The sequence below is a fragment of the Brienomyrus brachyistius genome, chromosome 12, assembly GCF_023856365.1.
Source record: "Brienomyrus brachyistius isolate T26 chromosome 12, BBRACH_0.4, whole genome shotgun sequence".
Classification (NCBI taxonomy): domain Eukaryota; kingdom Metazoa; phylum Chordata; class Actinopteri; order Osteoglossiformes; family Mormyridae; genus Brienomyrus; species Brienomyrus brachyistius.
Window position 1 is genome coordinate 1,183,801 of NC_064544.1, and position 27,740 is coordinate 1,211,540.

Here is a 27,740-nt window from a genome sequence, read left to right on the forward strand (position 1 = left end):
TTATTTTGAAATATTTGGCCGGAAATAGAAAGTCCACGTGACTGCCTGAAGTCCGGCTTCAAACTGCCAAGGCTAACGAACTGGAAGTTGAGCCTTTCTGTGTTTGGTAAGCAGAAAACCCCTCATCCCATTCTTCCCCCAGAAAAAAAATATGCATGAAGTGAATATGACTGTCTGCCGCGTCTAGTAGGAATTAAACGTATAAAATGTGACAGACGAAAGGCGGACGCCTCGGTTGAGTTGTGTTGTCGGGGAGGCCTGCTTTGGGGAGGCCGGGCATGTCCCATAGTGACCGCCACACTTTATATTTATAGCCGTTTGCCTGAATTACAGCGATTAAAGAGACCGCTGGTCACACTCTGAGGAAGAAAATGGGTTGTTGTACTCGGCTGATTGTACTACACGTTATCAGGAAAGCTGGGATATAACTAGCTATAACCAACTGTCAGGCAAACGAAGTAAGGTTATTTCTACATATAAGCGATCAGGGTGACTTTACCCCGGCCAGGGCAGGGGCGATCCCCCCCGGGTGATGGTGATTCAGCAGTGATCCTTCCTGTTTAAGTTAAACCATTTCCCTTTCATATACATCACATAAAACTGAATGTCCACTGACTAACCCATGATTATAACAGCCGAAGTAAATCCGTGGGCTGGCCTAAGCTTTTAATTACAGCCGTTTAGGCGTTATGGCGTCCAGTGACTTAACGCCCCGGTCTGTTTGACTGGTGTCCAGATGTATGAATAGACCGGTTCTTAGAAAACGTCTAGATTACAGCCTTTATTGTGTACCTGGTGAAAACTTTTTTTTCTCCTTAAACAGTCTTTAAAGCACGTAATTTTCCACCATTCAGTAGGTCCTCAGAAAAGTCAGCCCCCCTTACGTTTGTGACATTTTTGTTCCTCTGTGAGTGTGAGACTTGTCAGGCTAAACGGTGGCGTCTAACTTAAACTTCGACTTCTGAAACTGCTTCCTTTTGCACAGTCAACAAGCTGTTTGTTCACGGATAGACCCACATGCTCATTGTTAGTCCTGCCTCCCTGCCTTGCCAATGAGGATAAACCCCAGACAGACACCCTGCTACTTTCGGGCTTCTTGTTGGCAGTCAGTATTCGGACAAACAATCCTGGCATTTCCATGCGCCATCAGTCACCGCAGACTTCCAGAAAAAAACTAAAGTAACTGAAACTGCACAGCCAGGGGGTACGTCGTCAGTGTAAAAGTGAGAAATGGAGTCGTTGCAGTTCCTGCATCAATCCTGGGTCCGATCCGGTAGGGCAGTAGGACTTCTGCTCTACTTTGCAGTAGCTCTACTTTTTAAAAAATGCTCTACTTTTTTAAGTTACACAGCCAACTGATTAGTGTTGATGCTGGTCATGTGACTGGGATTGGTGCACACAGTTTAGACTGCCTCCCTCCCTGCTGGTCACACACTCCCTTCTGGTCACATGCATCACCCCCCTCCCCACTCCATATTAAAGGTTGTTGAATCAGAGGAAGGCAATTATTGTGTGTGGACAGTCAGTTTTAAGCAGGGGCACCATGTCCACATCCAGGAGAAATTCGTACACCCCCAGGGTAAGTACCCTGGTCATTTTAAAGTGGAGCTGACTCTTAGGTCAGTCTCAGAACAAACCGAACTACTGAGGAAGGAACTAGTCAGAGTAAACAGTGATGCTGGCTGTTTTGGTTACGGTTCATGCTTCACTGACATGGTAGATAATCAGCGTCGTATTTTAATTCTCTCATTACCTGCAGGTTTATATCTATGTGATGTGCTTAAACTTGTTTAGCCGCCACTGGTCTAAAATTGATCGAGTATCATGGAGTGTAGCAGCTCACAATTAGAAGGTCCCCGACTAATCCTAGGAATGGGCTCAGTGATCTAGCCTTTTTCCAGATACTGAACCTAAATTACTTTGGGGGGAACGGTGTCCCTTTGGATTAAAGCCGATACTAAACCTCAAAATGCATCCACTCGATTGTCAGTTGTTTAAATGCCATGTCTTGCTACGGGTTTGTGTTTCTTTACCGTAGCTGAAAGTTATCCCAGCCTGGGTGTTGCAGTTCCTTTGGTACGCCTTGTACTCCGTTCTTTCTTTGTTAAAGCATTTTTTTGCAGGTCAGGCACAAAAGTCACTTTCCTGTTTATATGCCATCCGTAGCAGTTTATGTGTTTCTTGTGCTTTAATTCTTTGTGCCCTTCAGAAACCCAGCTTAAATACTTCTGTAAGCCATGCATTTGGTTGCCAGAGCATTGGTTTAGATTTGTGGAAGGAAGGGGTTTGGGTCGTGGCTCTGAAAGTCCAGTTGCAGAAATGTCTTCACAGTAATCCCTGGTTTCAGTCCAGTGTTTCCAAGCTGAGAGGTGCCCACGGTGTCCGGTGTCTGTCCCAGCAAGGGGCGTGACAAGCCTTTCATTGTGAGTCCTGTCACGTGGCCTTTCTCAGCCGAACCCAAGCTGCCAGCTGTCCCTGGAGGCCGTACAATCCTTCTTGAAGTTTCTGGGTCTCATACAGTGGCTCTGCAGTCTGCACTGTTCCAGATCCTGAGCGGTTTTCGTCTCCATGCTCCAAATGTCGACCGAGCGAATGACCCTTTACGTCAAATGCTTGCCGCTGTTAGCAGTTTGTGTCACAGCGTGTGGGATTAGGAGCTTTTGGAGCTGTATTAAACGACATCGCCAGCTATTATTCTGCAGGGAATTATGCTGCTTAGGTTATGCTTCCTGTGCCCATAAAATGACTTTTTCATGATTGAAGATTTTTATTTGTCACATGCATGAATGTGCTGGTTCACCAGCAGTGAAATGAAATTTCTGCGACTCCACACTGTGCAATAAACAAGGTAGAAGGGTAACAGAATAAAAATAATGGTAACACTTTCAGTGAATTCCATGTCTTTAAAAATCTATGAATACGTTCATGAAGCATTATAAACATGGCTATAAATATTTATAAGAAAACATAGGACATTATAGCCATGTTTATTATGCATTATGAATGCTCTATGAATCTCTCATTTATAATGCACTATAGACACCTTCATAATGCAGTACAAAGCGTCCCTTATGCTTATACTGACCATTATAATGCAGTATGAAGATATTTATAATGCATTATAGATGAGAGCTTCATTGGAGCTTATGAAGTATTTTGAGTAGAACTATAATGCCTTATATGCTGTAATGCTTTATTAATTCTTATACCAACCATTATAATGCATTATGAAGGTATCTATAATGCGCTATAAATGACCTCACTCAGGTGTTAGCTGTGATTGTAACCGTGGAGTCTTCAGTGCTGGTAATTTTGCTTTTCTAATGATGGACCCAGGTATTGTATGCAAAGTACATAAAAAGTAACGATTGCAAAAAGTTAACAGAAGATATTTAAAGTATTTACATTTAATTTTATTTAAAACATTTTTGTTTATCTGAGTGATAACACTGTTCTCGGAAATGACTCCCTAGCAGGTGAGCTGAAGGCGGGCAGCCGTTCTTTGTGCTCTGGGGGTGTGCAGCCCTTGGTACGTATTGACTAGGCACCTCCCCCTTCTCTCAAAGCCAACCAGCAGCCCCCTCAGTAAGATGAGCGCGGATGGTGGTGGGGGGAAGCCCGTCAAGGTGGGCTCCGTGGTGGAGGTGATCGGCAAGGGCCACCGCGGCACTGTGGCCTACGTGGGCGCCACGCTTTTCGCCACCGGCAAGTGGGTGGGCGTCATTCTGGACGAGCCCAAGGGCAAGAACGATGGCACCGTGCAAGGCAAGCGCTACTTCACCTGCGACGAGAACTGCGGTATCTTCGTGCGCCAGTCGCAGGTACTGCCGGCGTCCCTGACAACGCATCCCCTAACCCTTCTGACTGCAGCATCGTGCAAAGTGTTTGCTCCACACTTCTGGCTCAGTTAACAGCATCTTATCCAGTTCGGCTCTGAAAGAAGCATATGCATATAAGGAGTTTTTTTTAACACTAGAGAGTGTAATTAAGTAAATTTCCAAAACAAGCTTTTTGTAATTGCTGTTTCTGAGATGAGACTTCCAGTGGCTTAAAGTCAGGTTTACTCATCTGTTACAGTATTGGGAACCAACACAGTGACTCAACCCTCATAAAATACAATGAAGAATTTTGTTTTATTGCCAAAATTCTGCAGAAAAGTCCAGAGAAATTGGTGGTCGCCTATCAAAAACAACGAGAAATGTGCTGAGTGAATTTTGGAAATTTGCTCTTCGGTCGTGTGCTTGATAGGAGCTTCCTAAAATCCCCGTAGACCTTCTGAGCCAGAGGCTGGTTCCCCTATGTAGCCCAGTGTAGTTTGTAGGGCAACTTGTAAGTGCATCTTCAGCACTCCATGACCCCTGCATAGCTAATGTTAGCTGTTGCTTCTTTTATCTTTAAATTGGTGGACGTTCCACTGTCGTTTTAAGCTCCCCATCGACTGACCAGCCAATCGAATGAATCGGATAATTTTAAATTGAGTTAAACCATACATTGTGCACTTACTGTCATTTTTTTGTGCAGTTAAATCTAATTTGCTTGACAAGGACTATCTGTTATGATTGAAGGGATTTAAAACCATAAGAACAAGTAATTATGCATTTAATACGTTCACTTTTATTAGACTTTTTTTTTTACCATGAGAACTGCATGAATTCTGCTTTAACTTGTTTAGATTAAACTCCTTGTGCCACAACCATAACCAGGAAGACTGTTTGGAAGACAGGTTAATCCACATTAACCCTTCTATCTTTTAATTAATTTTTTTATAAAAATCCTTATTAAGATGCATTGTAGAGTTCTGGGCTATTGCTTTCAGTTTAATGTAATTTGAATTGGGAATTTAGTTTAATTAACAGCTTGATACTAATGTAATTAAGACCTCAAATTTGCTTAGAATTCAGCCTACTGTATGTAATATGTTGTCTGCAGCAGCAATCAAGGCAACCACATGTTGAGCTGCTCATTCACAAAGGCAGACTTGTTTTAAATCTGTTGAAATGCATGCAAAAGATATATTTTGTTTCAGGTTTGTTTATCTATTTTCCATTTCATAATAAAGGTCCTCTTTCAAAGGCTGACACTTTATCAGCTAAATTGATTTTCCAATTGTCAGCTCCAGCTTGTTGAGGACAGCTCAGACCCCACCCCTGCCGAGCCCTCCGACCCGGTCACCGCCAGGACACCCAGGGGAGGTAAGTCTGCAGAGACGCCAGCAACTCTGCCCTTCTTATTACCCAGCATGCCATGCTGCCGCGGCACTCTGTACCCCGCCAGACCTCGATTTATATAATTTATACGTTTTATTTAGTTCAAAAGCCGCTTCTGTTATTGTCGTACACTATCCGTCTGCCCTGTCTTCCAGCCTGGGGTACAGCAGACACAACAGAAGTCTCCTTTCTGTTTTTGTTGACGCTTTGAGTCGAGTCACGCTGCTGTGGGTCGGAGATTTATGCTCTCAAAAACGATGGGGCTGGCATTCAGCCGGCATTGCTCTGTGTCCTCCTGTCCAGCCAGCAGATTTAAAAGGTGGAAATAGTCTTCCTGTCCGTAGAGGTAATTATCCTTTGAATACGCACCCTGTTCTGGCAAGCCGCTCTGTATTTTTTCGGCCCTTTTAATGTCCTCGGGTGCTCCTTTGCTGGGGAGATTTAATGGCCCGCCGGGCATCCTCTATAAGCCTAATTGGGTGCACATAAAAATGTAAATTCTTCCAAAGCTTAGCCCCCCCCCCCCCCCCGTGATTTAGTAAACCACTGAAGCAATCGCATATGATTTTATCACAGATTTTATCGTTTTTTTTTTTTTTTTTTTTTTTTTTTTTTTAAAGGATTAAAATTTTAATGTTTCTGTGAAACCTGGACAGTAAAGCATTAAATGACGTTGGAATACAAGCGGCAGGGGTTGATTTCACACGACGATTGTTGGTCTTTGCTAATTACTTTTAATTCACAATCAGACCAAAATAGAGTTGGATAAAGTCAGCAAAAGTGATGAAAACCTTAAACCAACTGACCAGATTGGTTCTTGCAGTTCAATTCTTAGGCTGTGAAATTCGAGGGTGTAGAAGGTATTGAATACCGGGGATGACAACAAAATCGAGTAGATGTTGCCCCTCGGTGGAAGGAGTGGAAATTAATTAGTTATGTGTCGCTTAATGTCCTTCCACACAATGTCTGACTTGTATCTGTGCTTAACTGGTGAAATCTTACAGATTTCAGGGTTCAGAGTTACAGAACTACATTGTCTGTTTGTTTCTAACAGTCAGCATTGGAATTCCAGTGCCCATGTGCATAAAACATCATTTATGTTTTTCCCTCTCTATGCCTGGCAAATCACCTGATGCGACGTGCTGGGCTCTTTTCCATTGTTTTTGAGCCCAGTTTTTTGCTGATTGACAAAAGCTTCTGTTCTTTTCCTGTGATACAGTGAATGAAGGTCTTTCATGCCCATGAAAGGATTCTTTTCAATAAAACCCCCACGGTCTGTTTTTGCTTAGTACTTACAGTTTTGTCTCCGAACATCTTGGCCCTGAAGTCCAATAGAAGTTCATAGTAGCTCTAATATGCAGGCGGCCCTCATGGGCCCCTCGTCGGCAAAATGCGGATGCCCCCGAAATCGCGCAGGGGGCCCTCTCGGCGACGCCGGACTGCAGATGGCGCTCACGGTCAATGTGGACTCCTTCCGGCCTACGTGTCCTAGTTGTCCTTCAGTTCTTTTGTTTAGCGGTTGTGATTAAACCAGGGCCGCTTAATAACCACGCTGTAAACCTTAGCAGTTCTCCTCTCCTCCTTTTCAGAGAGCCTGGAAACGCCAAAGCAGACAAAGCTGGTGAGTACCCCGGCCGCGGACTGAACAGGTATACGAGCAGATCCGAGCTTCCGCGTTTTCTAGAGCTGCTGCCTCTCATCCCCGACCCCGGTGCTGAGCGCGGCGTCCTGCTCTGTCGGTGTCCTCCCTCTTCCTGATCACCTCCTCCTACCCCATCATGCACCACAGCTTACTACCTACACGTCCATCAAGCAGGAAGATGCTGGCTGTAACATCTCTGTTAGGGAAGAAAAATGACTCGAGCAGTTCTTGGATGGCCTAGATTGTTCTGGCAGTATAACGGTGATGAGCATGTTGGTTGTGAGTCACAGGTTATAGCTTTAATGTGGCTACAATACAGGATTATCTCCATAAGTGTATGATAGAACTTTTCAGGCAGCTGATTTTCAGATGCTGTAAATCGGTATTTGTTAACCCAGTCTTCGGGGGCCCCAGGCGATCCACATTTATTCTCCCAGAAAGCAGGTATCCCTGACAGGTCTCCTGTCAGTTTCTGAGACAACCTTTACGATTTGCTTTTTGTAACTAATTGTCCTGCACTGGCAACACTGAAAAAAAGACCTGATTGTGATGGCAGTTTCACAAGAATAGCAGAAACCTGCTAATTGCTTAATCCCGACAATCTTTATTAGCAATTATTGTTAAAATCTCACGTTGTTCAAGTAGTCAAAGCTGCCCACTATAGTAGAGCTTCGAAATTCCAGCTGGATTGCAGGATTGCAGTCATTGGCTGTTGAAGCCGCACTCAGCCTCAGAACGTGCTGTGATTGGGCCAGAGGGCTGGAGTTCAACATGTGACTTGCGAGGGATCCTTGCACCGCGCCTGGTCCCAGCAAATCTCCCAAGGCCTCTATTAATCAGCTGACAACCTGACTGTCCCCTTGCCTGCCCTATGAATGACATAACCTAATTAGGCACGTTTAAACAGAGGCTGGCATGGTGGCAGTGGTTTCTACGGTAACCTGTCATCTCGCCTCGCTGATGAGCCTCCTCTAGGCTGTGGGTTCCGGTGTACAGCTAGACTCCAGGTTAAGGGTGTCCCTCCCGTTCCACAGTGACTCGGTCTCTCTCTCTTTCCTTGTGTTTCATTTTTCCTCTCATAAATGTGACGGACGCAGACTCCGTTGGCCAGGAAGGTACAGTGAAGATCGATGCATGTCCACTGAGGTTCTCTTCTTCCTGGTTTCACTTGCTTGGTGGTTTTGGGATTTTCACAGCTCCCCTGGGGTCTGGTTATGATGTCACGTGTCTAATTGGTGAAGAAACACCTTTGGGGACTTTATAATCAGCTTCATATTAATTCATAGTGTCACTCCTGTGCTGCACCTATACAACAAATAGCTGTTTTCTTGGGTGACATTTTCAAGTCGTTAACCTTTCACACTGTAGCATGTATTTCTCTGTTACTTTGCTTTAATCAGTTGATGCTAATTCAGGTGGGCCGCCTGCCTACCCATAAATCACAAACGCTACTTGTGTAGTTTAAAGGGGGGTGTGCGAATCTCAGAACCTCTCCCACGACATCCATTAGTCAGGCTGATTGGGCATTAGTCAGATGTTATTTGCTATTCTCCCATGTAATTTATATGCGTACATTGCAGAACTTCTGAACTCTGTTTTTCGGTCTTATGTGATCATGTTCATGTTGCTGTCAGTGAGCAGTGCCAGTTTGTCCCCTGGAGTACTGCAGGTGGCAGGCGGTTTGTGCGGAGATGCCGGGTGGCTCAGCGGGCCAAGCCCATTGTGCCACCTTGCATTCTCGGAAAAATTACGTCACTTTGGATAAAAATGTCAGTTAAATAAACGTGATATAAATGAGTTGGGTACATGCAAGGTATAAGGGAAATCACAGGGTATGTGGTGCTATTATACCTTAGGTACACGCTCTGAGGTATATGGGAAATCAGATGGGATCGTGGTGCTATTATACCCTAGGTACACGCTCTGAGGTATAAGGGGAATCAGATGGGATCGTGGTGCTGTTATACCTTAGGTACACGCTTTGTTGTATACAGTAAGGGGAATCACAGGCATCATGGTGCTGTTATACCTTAGGTATACGCTTTGTTGTATACAGTAAGGGGAATCACAGGCATCATGGTGTTATTTCAGGGGTAATCGAATGGTCCAGGAAATGTTTAGTATTCTTTGTTACCCTTGAATTGTTGATCTGCGCTGCCCTCTCTGCTATGAGTCGCCGTTTCACCTCAGACGGTTGGTCTTCTCTCTGCTGTTTTTTTTTTTTGTCTCCCCGCCCCCCCGGTGTCCTCCAGTCTACCCCCAGGCACAGCAAGGTGAGCTATTATCATAGTCACAGGTATCTGGGGGGCTACTGGGCTTCGGTACGTGGTAGCGGCTCACAAACGAGCTAATGATTACAGAAAGGTGTGTAGTCACATTTTCCAGGGGCTTCTGATATGTCAGTCATGCACCGTTTATGAAAAAACCCTTCAATACTCCATTTCAGGTCTCTAGTGCCGGTGTTAATGTACTAGCCTGTCATTCTTTTATGCAGTAGAATGTTCTTTTGTGGTTCCTTTGAAGAGCTTCAGTGGGAGAGCATGTAAATAATTTATGGTAGCATTAATTACCATTTTTGATGTTTGGAAATGGTTAAGATGGGCTGCCTGGTGTTAAAAACCTGCCCCTCGCAGTTTTGCGTGTTTTGATTTTCATACGGCCTTTTCACTGTTGTCATCTGCAGCGTAATGATTTAGTTTAAAGCATGGCACCGACCCGGAGGCAGTGTTCATCTCAGCTTAGCTGGTGTTTTGTCATATAGAAAAACGTGACCTGGTTTGATTCTGATTACTGTCGGCATCGATGATGACAGCCCAGGGACTTTGCTAGTAAAGGGCAGTTGTTAAGGTGCTGAGTAAGGGAGCGACAGAGAGTGAAGAAAATGGATAAGTGTTGTATAACACTGTGTTTGTCGTGTGACAGTGGAACACTCCAGCCCGGCTCACTCCCTCCAGTTCCCTCCCATCTTTGCTCATGGTACGTTCCAAAGCTCCCCCTCCTGTTTCTCATGATACGTTCCTGAGCTCTGCCCTGCTTGGTCCTTGGTTAGGCTGCGCACAGCCTCTCCTCCTGCTGTGAGCTCCTGTGTTCCGTTGGCCACACGGGTCACCTTCCCAACACCCCCCGCTCATATCAGATTCTCCCCACTGGCTGTTCAGGGAATCTGCTTGCTCTGGGTTTTAACTGGTGTTTTTACCTCACTGGTGATGTTATGAGGATCCATTTGTTTATTGCTGTTTATTGAGTTTTATAATCTTTGTGTCAAACAAAATACGGAAAGTTACAGCTGTGGTCTCTTTATTAAAATTAATAAAAACTGTGCCTACAGCCCATTATCCACGTATAATTGGTTCCTAGGATGTGCTTGGGGAGGGCAAACTCCAATATCAGGAAGCTATTTCCATTTCTTATGCGGAAAATTCTAATTTGTTCTGGATCTATCCAAGAAACCCCACTTAATCTCTCTCAAACTTCTGTAACGTTCAGAAATACCTCTTTTAGCATGATGAACACTTTAAACACCCATTATCTCATTAACTTTTTGGTCTTTTTTATCCTGCAATACCACAGTAATCGTTATAATAGGGTATATAATGTTCATTTATGTGAAAATTAGTCAAACTATGAAATTGACCTACTGCTTGTTTGCTGGAGTGTAGGTGGACTGTTTGACATCACTGTCTATTGTGTGGTGTTTAGCTCTGAAGTTAGTCCTTTTATATTTGTTGATAGGCCCCCCGCACCCCTTCAAGCTCTGCCCCTGAGGGGGAGGTGGGTGCTGCACCCCAGACTCCCCTGGCAGCACCTGTCATGCCTTCCCCCAGTGCTGGGCTGACCACCCCAGCTGCTCTGGCCCAGGCCACGCCTACCAAGGTAAGCCCCGCCTCCCCGCCGGGAAGGCACTCTAGGATCGGTATGGGTGGAAAGAGCCCTGTAATGTGTGCCTGAATCCAGGAGGAGGAGTCACTACGTGCCCAGGTGAAGGATCTGGAGGAGAAGCTGGAGACTCTGCGCATGAAGCGTGCCGAGGACAAGCTGAAGCTCAAGGAGCTGGAGAAGAACAAGATCCAGCTGGAGCAGCTGCAGGAGTGGAGGAGCAAGATGCAGGAGCAGCAGGCCGAGCTGCAGAAGCAGTTCAAGGACGCCAAGAAGGTGCCGCTCTGCTCCTGTGTGCTCCGCCGTCCCTTCTTTCCCAGGGTCTCCGCCGTCCCGTCCTCCTGTGGGCTCGCTGAGCCAGGCCTGGCCTCCCCCTTTCCCTGTATTCCTGTTCCCGGCTCATTTCTGGGCTGCCGTCTTTCATTTTCAGCCATTTGTTTGTCAGACCATGTGACAGCCCAGTGTCAGGACCGCTGATGCAGTGATCTAACGTTCCCTTCCGCTCCATCCCATTTGCAGCCTCACACTGCACCGTGTCGCCCGCTTCTCCGTGTGCAGCCATTCTGTCATTACACCCATACCGATTAGCAATTACAGCTAAAATTTAGCCTCATGGAGTTAAAGGAAAGCTGCATTGAGACTGTTATGGTTCCATTTTAAGGTAGTCAAGTTGATTAATTGATCTTCTTTATATTTCGTGTCTGATTTCATCCTTTGAATGTTCAGAGACTGTTTTGCTCCATTTGCTGTTGCTGATAGAGCAATAACAGAAATCCCAGGCGGCAGATTTTACAGATTTTTTCCACTCAAGTCATTTCTGTACCTAAAACGCGTTGGGTTCACTGAATGCCAAGCCTCTTTTCAGCACAACACTGCTAACGAGCATTTGGTATTACCATGTTCTGATCCGTGGTTTGTGTGGACGCCGCTGCATGTCCGTGGTTCGACCCGTTTAAATACCTGTTTATCTTTAATAAAGTTTGCGTCATATGAAGAGCCACCTCTAGTCAGTCGCTTGCCACTGGGCCTTTGTGAACCTCTCCATTTGGCATCTGAAATATCCTCCTGCTCCTCCTCTTCCTCCCCGTCTCAGGAGGCGAAGGAGGCCCTGGAGGCAAGGGACCGCTACATGGAAGAGATGGCAGACACGGCGGACGCAATCGAGATGGCCACCCTGGACAAGGAGATGGCGGAGGAGCGGGCGGAGTCGCTGCAGCAGGAGGTGGAGTCCCTGAAAGAGAAGGTGGAGGAGCTCACCATGGACCTGGAGATTCTCAAGCACGAGATCGAGGAGAAAGGTGGGCTGGCCATTTCGCCCGCGTTGGCAGCATGACGCACTGAGCGGTGTGTTAAGCTAACGTCGGTTTGCCGTGTTAGTGAAAAAACGATCCACTTCCTGTAAAATAACACGCTAGACAGGTAAGAGCTTGCAATCCAGACGTAAGCTAATGTGCTTTTGGAGCTATAGATTCTGCGAGGCTAATCTCATGTCAGCCTGGGGCAGATCATCTTACTCGGGGCGCCTAGGCTGCCATCAGCATTCACACCATCGCATTTTTCCTGCGGTGGGACCCTGGGATATAGAATCGCATGGCCTATGCATTAGTCTGCCTCTGTGTGTCAGAATCACTGGGGCTATTCTCCTTTTATGATAATTATTTGGGGGTTAGTACCCTGCGTGTTAAGGCCGTGACGGCTCAGTGGGAACCGCGGTTTTGGGTTCACAGTTCGGCGCAGTTATGATGCAGCAGGGAAAACTGCATTTGTTTGGAAAAACAAACAATATTAAATATGCAAACACAATTAACAGCAGCTGTAAAGCAAAGGCGATGTGTCTGAATACGAAAACCTAGAAGATACATACTTGCCTATTGTAAACACAAATATGTAGAATAAATTTGTCATAAATATAACATACCAATCATAATGACCAAAACCCCTTATAAATTCTGTGGTCTGTGCTACCCAGTGTTTGTTGCATATCCATGGCGTTAAACACCGTGAGTGTTTTTAGCCTCGTCTGAATTCCCTGACAAAACCACCTTAAGTGTCACAGACGGACTTTATGACTGACTGCAATCAGCTCGCAGCCACAATTATCAAGATGTTTTACGTGTTAAATATGTTCATGCTAATTTAGGTTCCGCCCATCTCGGTAAAAGCGTCTATTCATTTTTCATTATGTGTGAAACTGAAAATGATATACCGGACGGTCCATGATGAATAAGTGTCCCATTACAACCCTATTACATACTCTGTTTTAATGGGTAATTGAAACAAAAATGTATTTGATTGGATGGCACAGGGCTGTAAAAAGCATGCGTATGATTCGATGGGACTGGTCACATGTCAATGTGTAAACCGTAGTGTTCGACGAGGATGTTGCACTCTTGCCTGCGTAAATGTGTTGCTGCGCCCCCCCGCAGGCTCTGAAGGTGCCGCATCCAGCTACCACGTCAAGCAGCTGGAGGAGCAGAACACCCGACTCAAGGAGGCCCTCGTCAGGTCAGATCCCGAATTGCACAGGCAGACAAGTCTGTTTCCCATAATGCACCTGAGCAAGCAGTATGTGAATTAAACTTGACATTCCAGGATAATACACTCAGAGTAAAAATCAGCCCACAAGTAGGAATAAACATGCAGGCCATCCATCCGTCCTTCAGACGGTAATCCTGGTCAGGCTTGGTGGGTACAGTGCTTAGCCAATCTCAGGTTTTACCTGTAATTCTCAGCATAGAATCATGGGTGGTGCTCCTATCACAAGACATTTGGTTTGAGGAGAGCCTGAAAGGCACCCCCCCACCCCTACGGGGACCCAGCCTGAATGGTGGCCCTTCCGCAGGATGAGGGACCTGTCCAGCTCGGAGAAGCAGGAGCACGTGAAGCTGCAGAAGCAGATGGAGAAGAAGAACACGGAGATAGAAGGTCTGCGGGCGCAGAAGGAGAAGTTACAGGAGGAGGTGAAGGCAGCGGAGCAGATGGTGGACGAGCTGAAGGAGCAGGTGAGGCTGAGAACCCAGACCCCACACACACACACGTTTACACCTCTAGGGCACAGGCCCGGAAGCCTCTAGTCTGAGTATGGACAGCAGCACACCTTCTGTTGGGGATGGTGGGTGGCTCTGTAGATTACAGTGCTGTGTCTGTGAAGGGAAGGTTGTTAGTTCTAATCCCATGGTGGGCAGAGTGATGTCACCATTGCATAGTCTCATGCAAGGCCCTTAACTCCCAGTTGCTCCCTCTCTCTCAGTGTAAAATGTGTACGATTCTATTTCGGATGACATTCTCTGAAGTCTCCAGATAAATTTCAGCAGAGTACATGGTAGCTGAATGAATAGTTACCCGGTTTGCATGCTGCTTGGACTCAGTCATTGACCTTCACTGTTCTGCTGATGTATCGTGTGAAAGGGGCCTCCCTGTGTTCAAACCCCCCACCAACAGTTTTATTGGTGTAACTTTTTTTCCGTTGAATAAATTCCAGGCTGATATAAATTTATGAAAAACAAGGTTTATATTTGTCAAAGTTCCACATTTCACTGCATTCGCCTGCTTGCTTCTCAAGGGGGAAAAAAAAATCTCAGCATAACGGATTATGTGCAAATTATCGATTTTCTCTTAGAGACCGAAGCGTAATTTAATGCTAGAGCAGAAACACAGATAAATGGTTTTTTTCTGATTGAGGACCCATTAATATGAGAGAGGCTGGAAAGGTTCTGTCGACCCATTTACGCCTCGTCGTGTGCGTTAATCTCGAGGGCTGCGGTGCTGGATACCATATGATGTTTACTGCCCTCACGTTGGCATGGGTGCAGCAAAAACTCTGTCATGGAGCCGCAACTAATTTTCTCAGTCACGAGTTTGACAGCCAGTCTCCCGTTCCCATGGTGCCTCAGGTGGATGCAGCCCTGGGGGCGGAGGAGATGGTGGAGACCCTGACAGAAAGGAACCTGGACCTTGAGGAGAGAGTGAGGGAGCTCCGAGAGACCGTCAGTGACCTGGTGAGGAGCCGCCCCGTGTCCCCATTGGTCACACCTCCCATCTGTTACGATTGGGACCGCCCCCTGGTCCACCTGATAGGGTGGAGGTCTCAGTCCTGCACAGCGTGGCCCAGAAATTCCTTAAACGTTCTCCTAACAGGTATTTAGCAGTGAGTAGAGCATCTTGCTGACAACGCAATGGTTGTGGGTTTGAATCCCACACCCAAATATTAACCCTTCCCTGTACTGTAAGTCGCTTTGGATATAAGCATCAGAAAAATGAACGCATGAATTAATGCAATGTGAATATGGAGCTGCAGATAAAGCACGCCCCCCCCGCAGGAGGCCATCAATGAGATGAACGACGAGCTGCAGGAGAACGCCCGGGAAACGGAGCTGGAGCTTAGGGAGCAGGTGGACATGAGCGCGGCACGCGTGCGAGAGGCTGAGAAGCGGGTGGAGGCTGCCCAGGAGACCGTGGCCGACTACCAGCAGACCATCCAGAAGTACCGCGAGCTCACGGCGCACCTCCAGGTGGACGCCCCACCCCCCTCCCCCTCTGAAGGCTTTGCAGAAGTTTGATGTTGATTTAGAAGTGGTTTGACAAATATTCTGCCGTTTCGAATATGATGCGCAAATATGTATGCACCACCAGGGGGCACCCTCAGCTGATCAGCTTGTGAGAATGGTGAGAAAGGTGACGAAATAGGTTAATCAGATTTTGCTTACTGCCCCAAAAAGGATTGGGCCAGCCCTGGTCAAATGCCACGGGCTGGCTCCATGTACTAAGCGGGAGCCCCATCCGAGTTTTAATAAGGAAGTGAGCCTACCCCTCGTCTCCAATCGCAGGAGGTGAACAGAGAACTGACCAATCAGCAGGAGGCCACGAGCGAGCCACGCCCTGCTGCCGAGCTCTTTGACTTCAAGATCAAGTTCGCCGAGACCAAGGCTCACGCCAAGGTGGGTATGGGTGTCTGAGGATGTGCCCCGCGCTCCCAGTTCGAGGCGTTCACTGCCTACCACGTCCCCTGCAGGCCATCGACATGGAGCTGCGGAAGATGGAAGTGGCCCAGACCACGCGACAGGTGGCCCTGCTCACCTCCTTCATGCCGGACTCCTTCCTGCAGCACGGAGGGGACCACGACTGCGTCCTGGTGTTGCTGCTGATCCCCCGGCTCATCTGCAAGGTGCCGTCCCAGCCCCTAGGGGGCGTGGCCGTTAAGGGCCACGCTCATTCTGGCTTTTTTGCTAAGCGAGTAGCCGCACTCCTGCGAATGAGCGCCAGGCCTTCGATGAATGTGAGTGTGTGTCTCCGCCCTGTAGGCGGACCTGATCAGTAAGCAGGCGCAGGAAAAGTTCGACCTGAGCGAGAGCAGAGTGGCGCATGGCGGCCTGCGGGGGGCGTCGGGGGACCAGCTGAGCTTTGCCGCTGGCCTGGTGTACTCTCTGACCCTACTGCAGGCCACTCTGCACAAATACGAGCAGTACGTCTCCGCATACATTCTCTGCTCCCAGCAGCCAGAGCTAGGGGATTTTGTCACACTGTCGCCATGGTTGTGGTTCCCAGTCGCTGTTGTTTTGCTGCTTTGTCACATACCTCTTAGAATAAAACTGCTGCTCTTTTCATGTTCATCTATCGGTGCTATTGTGTGGCCAACAGATGGCGATGTGGAGTCATAAAAACATAAGAAATTTACAAAAGAGAGGAGGCCATTCTGCCCATCAAGCTCATTTGGGGAGAACTTCACTAACACTTAACTTAAGTAACACTTACTAATACTCAACTAAAACTAATAATAGTCAAACTGTAAGGGCGATCGAAACTGCAGGCAGACACGCAAAGCTTATTTTGTGCCCCCACCCTCTGAACATTTTCAGATGCTATTCGACCCTGTTATTTTTTAATTAATTGGATTAATATGAATGGGGCTGTTGTTACTTATCAAAATACAAGTTGGGTTTTATTTACCGTTGATGTCAGTTAAAGCCGCCTGAATTCATCTGAAGTGCTGATGAGGTGTGAGGGGAAGCCCCAACCCCCCCCCCAGGACGACCCCCGGCTCAGTCTTGTCCAGACGGGTTCTTGACCTTATCATTTGTCTTGCGTTAGCAAACAATGAGGCGTTTTGAAGTGATTAACCTTTGTAAGAGCAGGTCAGACACTTGTGAAATTGGTCAGCGTTTGAGGATCTCGGAGGATAACACACCATAGCCGCATGCTAGTATCTGTGTCACTTTAACAGCCTAGATATGCTCTGCCGTATCAGTGCTGGACAGCTCGTCCCATTGAAAAGGGGCTGTACCAGCACAGGCCTTTCCTCTGACCCAAAGTCTGCATTGGGGCCATTGTGATCGAGTTGGTGAGCAGCCCCTGGTGGTGGGGGAGTGATTGACTCGCTCCGGGAGCAGAGCACTAAATAAGGATTCGAAACTGAGGTTCAATTGGTCTTCTCTCCTTTCTGTCGAACTTGTTTTCAGTGTATGTTTTAAACCAAAAGCACTTCCAGGAACTCTGTGGTGCTCATGTAGCGAATGTGGCCCTTATGTAATAGATTACATAACAGTTTAATAAGCAGCCGGTTTTCAGTGAACTCTGCACATTTAGCTGTACAAAGGTCCAATTTTTCATTTCCCGGCATTTTCCGTGGGAAGGGGACAGAGATGGAGCTTGGCGGTTCACGGCCCACCGTGGTGTTTGTGTTGCAGTGCCCTGAGCCAGTGCAGCGTGGAGGTTTACAAGCGGGTAGGGGGGCTCCACCCGGAGATGAGCGTGCACGAGCGAACCCTGGATCACCTTATCGAGCTGCTGCACAAGGACCAGCTGGATGAGACGGTCGTGGTGGAGCCCCTGACCAAAGCCATCAAGTACTACCAGGTAGCAGGCGTCTCCACGGGGACGGTGTGGGAGGGGGCAGGGGGGTCAGTCTGCCGAGCGCTGGTGAAGCCTCTGGGTGACATCAGGGCGCTTAAATTAAGGCGGAAATGCAGGATGTCGCCGTTTAATGGAAGAAAGGCCACATGTAGGAAGAAGCAGCGTCAGGAATAGAGCAACGAATGACGCATCAACCCCCCCGCCGGGCTGTCCTGTACCCTGCTAAATGGCCCCCCTCCCACTCTGAAATGTACATGTAAAATTCATAACTCTTTAAAATACTCAGCCAGTTTACGTTTGGTCGGCTGTGCAAAAGAATTGCAGGCCGACACTGTTGCCGGGGGGGGTGGGGGGTTCATTGTGTGGTTCACCACAGGATATATGACCAGCTGTACCTGTGTACCACCCCAGGTTTGGCCGGCGGACCACTTCACACGCATTGTATTTCCAAGGTCCGTTGTTTGCAGACAAGACCCATTTGCCCCCCTCCCCCATATCTGATATTCTGGGCTTCTCTGCTCTACAGCAACTGTACAGCGTCCACCTGGCAGAGGAGCCGGAGGACTGCACCATGCAACTGTCGGACCACATCAGGGTACGAGAGGCGGGGAACCCCCCCCCGTCACTGCGATATCACAACAGTGGTGTCATGTGACTGCAGCCAGTGAACACAATCTTTTTGCATGACGTAACTCAGCACCCAGCCCCCCTGTACGTGCACTCATGGTGACTGATTTCTCCGTTCATGGCAATGATCCAGTTTACCCAGAGTGCCCTGGACTGTGTGGCGGTGGAGGTGAGTCGCCTGAGGGCGTACCTGCAGCCCGACCAGGAATCCAGCAGCCTTTCCATCCTGCTGAAGGACCTGGAGACGTCCTGCGGAGACACGAGACAGTTCTGCAAGAAGATCCGGCGCAGGATGCCCAACGCGGACGTGCCAGGCATCTCGGCGGCCGTGGCCTTCGGCGAGCAGGTGCGCCGCGATTGGCTCTCCGCGGGGGTCCCGGGCAGGGTGCCACATGCGTGATCTGCACCTGTGTTTGCTGCTCTGAATCTGTCCTCTTCATCAGTTCATCAAGTGAGTAGGTCAAGTCCAGAGAGTAAAAGTCCAGACCAAGATTTTGTTTCGATCAACTAGTTGAGTACTCTGTGACTCTGGTTGGTTGGAACAAAGTCTTGTGGATTTCTAGTCTCTGAACCTGAATTACCCACCTCTGATTAAAAGACCAAATGTACACATGGCTTTGTTCACATCCCACATCGATGACTCTGCTATTGGTTCATGGCTGTCAGACACCCTGCTATTGGTTCATGGCTGACACACTCCCTGCTATTGGTTCATGGCTGTCAGACTCCCTGCTATTGGTTCATGGCTGTCAGACTCCCTGCTATTGGTTCATGGCTGTCAGACTCCCTGCTATTGGTTCATGGCTGTCAGACCCCCTGCTATTGGTTCATGGCTGTCAGACTCACTGCTATTGGTTCATGGCTGCCAGACACTCTGCTATTGGTTCATGGCTGTCAGACTCACTGCTATTGGTTCATGGCTGCCAGACACTCTGCTATTGGTTCATGGCTGTCAGACTCCCTGCTATTGGTTCATGGCTGTCAGACACCCTGCTATTGGTTCATGGCTGTCAGACACCCTGCTATTGGTTCATGGCTGTCAGACACCCTGCTATTGGTTCATGGCTGTCAGACACCCTGCTATTGGTTCATGGCTGTCAGACACCCTGCTATTGGTTCATGGCTGTCAGACACCCTGCTATTGGTTCATGGCTGTTCCCTCCTCAGACCCGTCTCATTAACTACTGACCCCGACTGTCCGCCAGCTCAGCTCTCCACAAGCCTTGTCCTTTCAGAGATGCTCTCACCCGCCGTTCTGGCTATAATGATCAGGCCCTTTTCAGAGTCACTCAGATCTTCACCCTCCTGCTCATTTCCGCCGCATTCATCATCGGCTATAAGTACCAAGTGTTAGTATATCATCTAATATATCCATTTTCTCTCCATTTTATGTGTGTGCGTGTGTGTGTATGTATTGTGTACACATATATATATATATATATATATATATATATATATATATATATATATATATATATATATATATATATATATATATATATATATATATATATAATGTGTACACAATACATACATACACCCATAGGTACTGCTAGATCTGTTTTTTACACCCTCCTCAAATGTAGTTTAAATACTGTGTTTCTGTTAAAAGTCAGACCCCCCTCCCCCCCATAACCCCCTTTTTGAGAAACTTCAGTGATGTTCCTCATATATACAGCACACATACAGTGTATAATACAGGGGGGCAGAGCCCTATGTAGTTTAGTTTTTTCCCTGTTCCACCATAAATGATTCAGTTCAAGAGCTGTGTGGGAATTAGCACAAGGAGTTGAATTAGGCGTGTTAAATGAGGGGAAACCCAAAAATTAGCAGGGCTCCGGCCCCCCCAGGACTGGAGCTGTGCACCCCTGGTATAATGTGTGTGTATGTATGTTTTATGTGTGTTTATGTATAATAATAGGTGCATACTATGGGTCTGTGTATTCCGTCCATCTTCCAGCTGCTTATCTGCAGTCACTGGTGTGTGTTTATTGATAAATGCAATATTTCATTTTTATCAAGCGAGCCACATTTTTCCCTGTGGCTGTAGTGATTTTCCCAGCTCATTCCACCCGACTGTGCCCCTGCCTGCCCCGGCCAAGTGCCTGCCCTGGGGGTCTTCGTGCAGTTCAGGTGCCCCCATTATGTGTAGAAATGCTAAGCGGGGCCTGCTGGGTGTACGATCAGTATGGTGGAGCCCAGGGCAACTTCCCCTAGGCCAGGGAGTGGGGCGCAATCGCAAAATGTCAGCAGGTCCGGGCCGGAGAGCAGGCCTGCGTGGTCACAGGAAGAGAATTGGGAAGGAGATCTCCTTGGAGACCTTTTGACCTTCAGAGAAAATGGACATGTGTAAATGTAGCCACGAAGCATTTTGTTAATGGCGGGTAATTTGTCCTCCTGTCTCTGGCTGTGCCAGACGTCAGTCTCGCCGCGGGGCAGGCTCTGTTCAGAGTTCCCCGAACTGTTGGGAGCGGGGCTGTGTCCCCGGAGGGTTTGACCAATCAGATTGCTGGTGCTTCTGCAGGTGTCCACCTCGCTGACAGAGTGCCGGAAACACCTGACCCAGGTGGTGGCCGTCCTGCAGGAGGTGGCAGCGGCGGGGGCCCAGATGCTCAGCTCCGCCCTGGGCGACCAGGAGGGGGTGCCAGGCGCCAGGCTGGAGGACGCCACCTTCAGCGCAGTGGAGCAGGTGCATGACCCTTAACCCCGAGCCGTCCGCCTGTCGAGACATTCTGCATCAGACTGACGTTTCCTATATACGGCAGTGACATTCCGACGTGGCCGCGGCGACCGTATCCCCGCAAAAACACGGCGTCAGCGTCGCCAGGTGGCTCGGAAACGTGTGTTTTTTCTTAAGTGGAAAAAGCAGCGTGGGTCTGTATAAACCCCGCGTCCCAGGTGGAGCCGTCCATGCCTCTCGAGCATGTCAATGAGATTAGAAGCCCTTCTTCCCTATTCGGCTTGCCGTTTAGTATTCCGGGCGCTGGTGATAGAGGACACACGATCCCTGACCTCATAAGCTTCGTATTCCGATGTCGAGCAGAGTGCTGGCACCGGCCAGCGTTTCCGCGGCTGACCTCGCACTCCAGCGAGGGGCCGCCCTGAGTCGGTCTGCTTTCTGCTTAGTGTCCAGAGCAGGGGGCAGACGTGGATTTTTTGTTAAGCCTTGGTGTTCTACACCTTGCCCCCCACCCCCGCCATCAGGTGTATGACACTCAGGCCACCAAGCCCCAAGAGTGCCTGCGGCAGTCCTGTGCCATCATCGTGGCCACCATGAACAAGATGGCCACCGGTATGCAGGAAGGCGAGTACGACGCACCCAAGCCACAGAAGAAGGTGAGGAGGCCCATTTCTGCTGTGTTGTAGTCAGATGACCAAGATGGACCCCATTCATTGGCTACTGTCTGTAGCAGGGGTGAGGCCATGAATGCTGATTGGCTCTGAGTGCCTCCTCCCCTGTCACTCACAGATTCTAAACATAGTATTGGCCCTCTGTGTAGTTCGCCCTTCTGTTATGAATTATGGCCCCTGCTATTAAATATCCTAGATTCTCTTTTGCGCTGTAGAGCTTGAGGATGGATTAAGAGCTTTATTTCCACTTCTCCTGACATTCAAAGCGAGCGGGGAACTGTGTAGGTGGGTGGTGGGGGAGGTGGTTGTTGATGCTCGTGGTATGGGTGTCTGATCCCGGTCTCCGCGTCTCAGAGCGCACCCCCAGTGGAGCTGCGGGCTGCGGCTCTGCGGGCCGAGATGGCCGACACGGAGGGCCTGGGCGTCAAGTTGGAGGACCGGGAGATGGTCATCAAGGAGCTCAAGAGATCCCTGAAGATCAAGGTATGGAGGCGTGATGACCAGGGAGCTGACTGCTCATTCCATGATGTTAGCAGCAGCCTGTGTGTAGGTGGGGAAGTTGGTATCATGCCTTTTGTAATCCGATTGTTATTAAATAGTTCAGGCGTTGTTGGTCATGCATTAGTAATTACACCGCAACTGTTAAGTGTGTGTGTGTGTGTGTGTGTGTGTGTCCTGCCAGGGCGAGGAGCTGAGCGAGGCCAGCGTGCGCCTCAGCCTACTGGAGAAGAAGCTGGACAGCTCATCCAAAGACGCGGATGAACGTGTAGAAAAGATCCAGACCAAGCTGGAGGATGCCCAGTCTGTGCTGAAGAAGAAAGAGAAGTAAGCTGGCAGGAGTGTCAGAGCGCAGGGCTTGGGGCCGATGCGGTCACTGTCACACGGAGCTTTGGTGTGTGGTGGGGGTGGGTGGTGATCCGTGTGGTATGGGTGCCTCAGCTTGCGCTCTGTCTCACACAAACGGTGGTTATTGGTTGGAGATTATATGTTCCCCCATGTTCCCTCTTCATACCTGCCTCCCCTTGCTCCGACTCGCAGGGAGTTTGAGGAGACCATGGATGCCCTACAGGCTGACATCGACCAGCTGGAAGCGGAGAAGGCCGAGCTGAAGCAGCGGATCAGCAACCAATCCCGCGCGACCATCGAGGGCTTGCGGGGGACGCCAGCATCCGGCATCGCCTCCATAGTCTCGAGCGGGGTAGTTGGTGAGTCTTGCGGGGGCCCCCGACCGGCAGCAGTGCTTGACACCCCCTATGTGGGTTTGATGTGCAGCTGAGATGCCAGGAAAACAGCGTCCTGGATATTGGGAATTCTGGAACATTCAGAATGGTGTTTCTGCCCATCAATCAATCCTGGGGTCACTTCACACCAGAAATGCAGACATTCTGCCATTTCTGATTTTGTTCAGATGTCTGTAAAAATGCGCTTGCATGCCGTATGACTGGGGGCTCCAGCTCCCTGCGCTCCAATTTCTGACCAGGGGGTGTAGGTGCTTTAAGTTGTACTTATTGTTCTGTCGTCTTGCGAGGGGGGTGCTCTTTAATCGCAAGGCTTAATTGCCTATAAGAAGCCCTGGGCTCGGCTTGCCATGACTGCCCCTCAGTACGCCTGTGCTCTGGGCTCGGCTTGCTATGACTGCCCCTCCTCAGCATGCCTGTGCTCTGGGCTCGGCTTGCTATGACTGCCCCTCCTCAGCATGCCTGTGCTCTGGGCTCGGCTTGCCATGACTGCCCCTCCTCAGTATGCCTGTGCTCTGGGCTCGGCTTGCTATGACTGCCCCTCCTCAGCATGCCTGTGCTCTGGGCTCGGCTTGCCATGACTGCCCCTCCTCAGTATGCCTGTGCTCTGGGCTCGGCTTGCTATGACTGCCCCTCCTCAGCATGCCTGTGCTCTGGGCTCGGCTTGCCATGACTGCCCCTCCTCAGCATGCCTGTGCTCTGGGCTTGTTCTTCCCAAACAGGTAGCACGCCCCCCAGCCTGTCCGGAGGCTCAGGACAGCTCCAGGTGGTAGATTCACCGCTGCTCATGCAGCAGATCGCGGCCCAGAGGCTGAGCATCAAGCACCTGAAGAACGAGAATAACCGTCTGAAGGTGAGAGGCTCCATGTCACAGAAAATACGGCGAACATCAGTGTGCTTCAGTGGGGGTGGAAATCACAATCCTCTCTCGAGTCCAGGACGCAAAAAGAACAAAAAGAATGTGAAGAAGTCAAGTCCAAGTTTACCGTCATTTTAAATTTCATGCAAGCATACAGCGAAACGTCCAAGACTTTACAGACAGTATGACAAGTTAGATATACAAAACAATAATTAAAAAATATACTACAAAACTTACAGTGACAAGCGGAAGGTTTATACAGTGAAGTACAGTGTAAAGCGGTTCTTCCATTGTTATGAAGCAGATGGTGGATGGTACTGATTGCAGCCTGGCGCTTGGCCCCGATGAGGAGCTGCACTGTGCTGGAGACACGCTCTCACGGCTGATTATCCTCTTCTCACGGAGGTCGCTTTACGCCGGGTTGTTCAAACGCCACTCAGTTGCACCACCCCTCACCCCCCTCGCAAGATGTACAGACAGGACAGCTGGCCTCCACTGAATTCCCCAGCGCTGTCGTACAAGGCAGCTCCCCTGGACTCGGCCGCCGGGCCAAGCAGATGTTTACATGGCTCAGGAAAAATGAGTAGGGTTAGGGAGTGTGTCAGGCCAAGCTTAGCTGGAGCCAGCTGGAGGCCATTTGTCTGGCCAGAGGAGTGGGGGGCGCTGTCATTTCCTCACAGGCTTTTAGTTTGGTCACGGTCCCTGACCTACACTCTGCATCTGTCACTTATCTAATAGCTGAGTAATTACTCCCAGCTGACTGATGGGAGACCTCCGGCAAGCTCCGCCTCTCACACAGCGCAGTCACCAGGGCGCCAGGGAGACGACAGCGCTTACCTGACCTGGCCCGACTCAATCTGCTGTGTTCAATTAGCTTAAAGGCTAGTCTCTCACATCCAGCCTTTTCAGTGCTCTTTATTGGGGGAAGCTATGTATCCAGACCTGTGAGGAATTTTGTACTAGCTCCCCCTACAGGTCTGGCTGACTTCTGTGGTGTCTAAAAATATGTTAAGCCATCTGCCTCAGGCCCCTAGGGGGCACTCTAGTTTGTTTTTTTTTCCTTTTTCTAGAGCAGATGAACACACACTTATCAGTAGTGACAGTATCTCGTGCTTTTTCAGGGTCACCCTCCAATTTAAGGATTTTTTTTGAACGCTTGCTGAAATTACACCACATATCCTTGCTCACTCCAAGGCGTGTGGGGGGCTTTGAATACAGGAAATGGTGTAATTCCATTTTCTGTCACCGGGGGCTTCAGTTATTCAGTATGCGTGTGGAAGCTACAGAATATGGATCAAGGTGGCTTTTGAAACTCCCCAGGCTGAGAAGATGAGCAGTCAGCTGGCCTCTCTGCCCCCACTGCACGTGGCCAAGCTGCCCGCCCCCATCGGGTCTCAGCCCGCGGCGCACTCTAGCGCCCTCTACCGCAAGACCGACCAGCTCCTGGAGACACTGCTGAAGATGAGCGCGGGTGTCAGGGTGGTGGACGTCACGGGCAAGTCGTCGGGTAAGAGCAGCAACTCCCTGCCTCAGGGACCAGACCCCCCCCCCCCATTTACCACCAGATTCTACCAATCAGAAGGTACCGTAAAATAAACGTGGATACTTATCGGTACAAAGAAATCTATAATATTATGTCTGTTTTTGATGATTTGTCTCCAATTTAATTTCCTGCTGATGGAGGTAATCTCTGAAATGATCTCAACTGCCCCGGGATCGAAGTGTGATATTGCTCCTGGATATTGTACAATGTCATAAGTGCTGCAGCCCCACAGTCAGGCTGCCTGGTTCTTTAGGGTTCTTTCTGTAAGCTGTTGTCACCTCCTAAACAAACTCCCAGTTTTCCACCCGCCGGTTTGCTGGGAGCTGTAGTACCGCCCATATCCTGCAGGGGGCGTAGGGCGGGGTTCAGCACGGTGACTGACTCTCTCCCTGTGTCGCAGTGAGCCCCAGCGCACAGCTCCTTGAGCAGACGGCCCGCCTGCAGTCCCTCAGCGAGGCGTTGGACAGACTCAAGGTGACCCCTCCCCCCCACCGCCGTGGGACAGGGCAGGACAAGGCGGGGCTTTGCCACCCGTGGCCCCCAGCTTGTCCTGGAAAGTGGCCCCTGCCCCAGTTTCTGGCAGACTATCGGGCTTGTGCAGGGAGAGCCCGGTTGTGCAGCGGAGAGTTCATGACGTGAATGCCCCCCCCCCCACTTCCTGTTAGACATGTGATGTCAGGTTAGTAACTGGCCCGCACCCTTTGCAGGACGAGGTGGCCGAGCATGTGGTGAGCCAACGCCCCGGGGCCCGCGCCCCCTCCAGCTTCGCCACGTTCCCCTCGTCCTCCTTTGTCAAGGTGAGCCGCTATTTAACTGATTCTGACGGTGTGGTGGGTAACTCTAAGTGTTCTGACAAAGTGAAACTGACTTGCTATGTTGGCACCCCGTCAGAAGGTGGTGCTCTATGCTGCCTAATGCCTGTGGTACTGATCCAGTTTGGGGCTCGTTTAATACGCACTTCTTATTTAACCTGGAACCAACCGGTCCTCTGGGAGGGTCAAACCCAACAGTCTGTGACGCCGCTGCCCTCTGAAGGCCCTCGGATGTATTTCAAGCCCGAGATAATTTACTGGTTCTGGTAATGCGATCCTGGTCTTGGGGGGGTTTTGTTTAGATATTCTGGCTGTAGATGTGCACCCGCTGGGGTGCTTCAGTGCAACACTCCCCTAAACGGCGCCAAGCCCACCGTTATCGCGATTTACGTCGGCCAGCACGTTCTTAAAAACACGCTCTGTGTTCGGTTTGATATAAGGTTACAGGCAGAGAGAGGGAATAGACTGTCAGTTCTGAATTATGCTGTGTGTTCAGTATGAATTGATAAGCTATTAATGTCCTGTTTAAGAAAATGCCTACAGACTGCAGACCGGCTTAACAGCGTTCCGATATTTTTTTGTCCCTCCCCCGTTTTCCAGGCGTCCGAGGAGCGTAAGGGTGACACGGTGCTGGTGGGGAAGGTGCTCATTCCCTGTGCCCGCGGCCAGGAGCGCTTCCACCGACTGGTCCTGCCGCAACAGCATCTGCACACGGTCCACCGTCTCCTCATGACCTAGGCCCCGCCCCTCTCCGGCTCAGTCCACTCTTACATAATGGGGGAGGGACTCTGGACATCGTAACTACTTTTCAAAATAAAGACCTCGTAACGCAACTGGAAACTCTCCATAAATGGGCTAATTTCAAGACATTTCTCAGGAAACTGTACTTTTCTGTCTAGGAACTGTACTTTAAATACCAAAATGTTTGCAAGTATTCCGTTTGCCCCTAGGTTTCAATAACATTGTAGAAGGTTATTATTTTGGGTTTTGTTATGGGGTAGTACAATCTGTACTTGGTAAACAGAATAAAACAGGTCAGCAAATTACCCACGTTGGCATCAATCACTGGGGTTTGGCTGTGCATCTGTGCAGCAATGGAGGGTAAAAAAAAACAAAACGAAAACCTTGGCAGTGCTGAATAGGAGGCACACAGGCCACAGCTGCGAGGATGTTAAATGGCCACTTGCTGTCCCCAGAGATGTACGGTCCGGTAATTTTTACATACTTCTAAATTTCCTGGTAAATCTCAGCCTGATTATTAGGTTTGTGGGTTATGTTGTCACAGAGTGCTTATGTTAACCAACGCCGTGCTTTTTCAGTTAGCGACCTTCACTTTGCTGTAATGTTTTATTATATTTTAGAATTGAATTGCTGTCGTTTAAATGAGCTGTTTGACAAACTCTAAATCAGACATTCCAGTACACCTTAAAAAGGTGCTATTTGATTCGTTGTTGACTGTGGAAGACTTTTTAAAAATCCCTTACTGAGCAGTTAGCTAGTGGGGGGGGGGGAGCAGACAGTTTTTGAGGGTAGCACATCAGACTGAGCATCTGATTGGTCAGGAGTTGGAGTGTGTTCCCTAAAGTTAACCAATCAGCAGAGGCTAAGGCATTGTTTCTGGCAAAGGCGACGTCTTCGTCACGGGAGTGTGGCACCCAATTGCTGTGCTGACCGAGCAACCTTTAGTACTGTAAGTATCTGATCAATAAAGCTTTATCACCGTGGAAACCCAGTGT

General features: G+C 49.0%; 1 protein-coding gene across 4 annotated transcripts; it reads left to right on the forward strand.

Moving 5' to 3' along the window:
* LOC125705159 (dynactin subunit 1-like) lies at positions 1–27,732 on the forward strand. 4 transcript variants are annotated; one of them, XM_048971563.1, is made up of 30 exons: positions 1–106; positions 3,567–3,821; positions 5,114–5,192; positions 6,776–6,828; positions 7,947–7,964; positions 9,102–9,122; positions 9,772–9,825; positions 10,582–10,722; positions 10,804–11,001; positions 11,819–12,023; positions 13,152–13,230; positions 13,568–13,727; positions 14,619–14,723; positions 15,045–15,236; positions 15,552–15,662; positions 15,737–15,889; positions 16,026–16,186; positions 17,409–17,577; positions 18,101–18,169; positions 18,335–18,547; positions 20,726–20,890; positions 21,406–21,537; positions 21,907–22,035; positions 22,235–22,377; positions 22,591–22,757; positions 23,513–23,643; positions 24,970–25,156; positions 25,593–25,666; positions 25,900–25,989; positions 26,605–27,732. In XM_048971563.1, the coding sequence occupies exons 2-30, from the start codon at positions 3,591–3,593 to the stop codon at positions 26,740–26,742; spliced, it is 3,768 nt and encodes a 1,255-aa protein (XP_048827520.1). In that variant the 5' UTR covers positions 1–106; positions 3,567–3,590; the 3' UTR covers positions 26,743–27,732. The 4 variants fall into 4 exon arrangements, with proteins under 4 accessions (XP_048827520.1, XP_048827519.1, XP_048827522.1 ...); XM_048971562.1 differs by lacking the exon at positions 1–106 and adding an exon at positions 1,479–1,579 and having other exon boundaries at positions 6,797–6,828; XM_048971565.1 differs by lacking the exons at positions 1–106; positions 7,947–7,964; positions 9,102–9,122; positions 9,772–9,825 and adding an exon at positions 1,479–1,579.
* Positions 27,733–27,740: the final 8 nt, after the last annotated feature.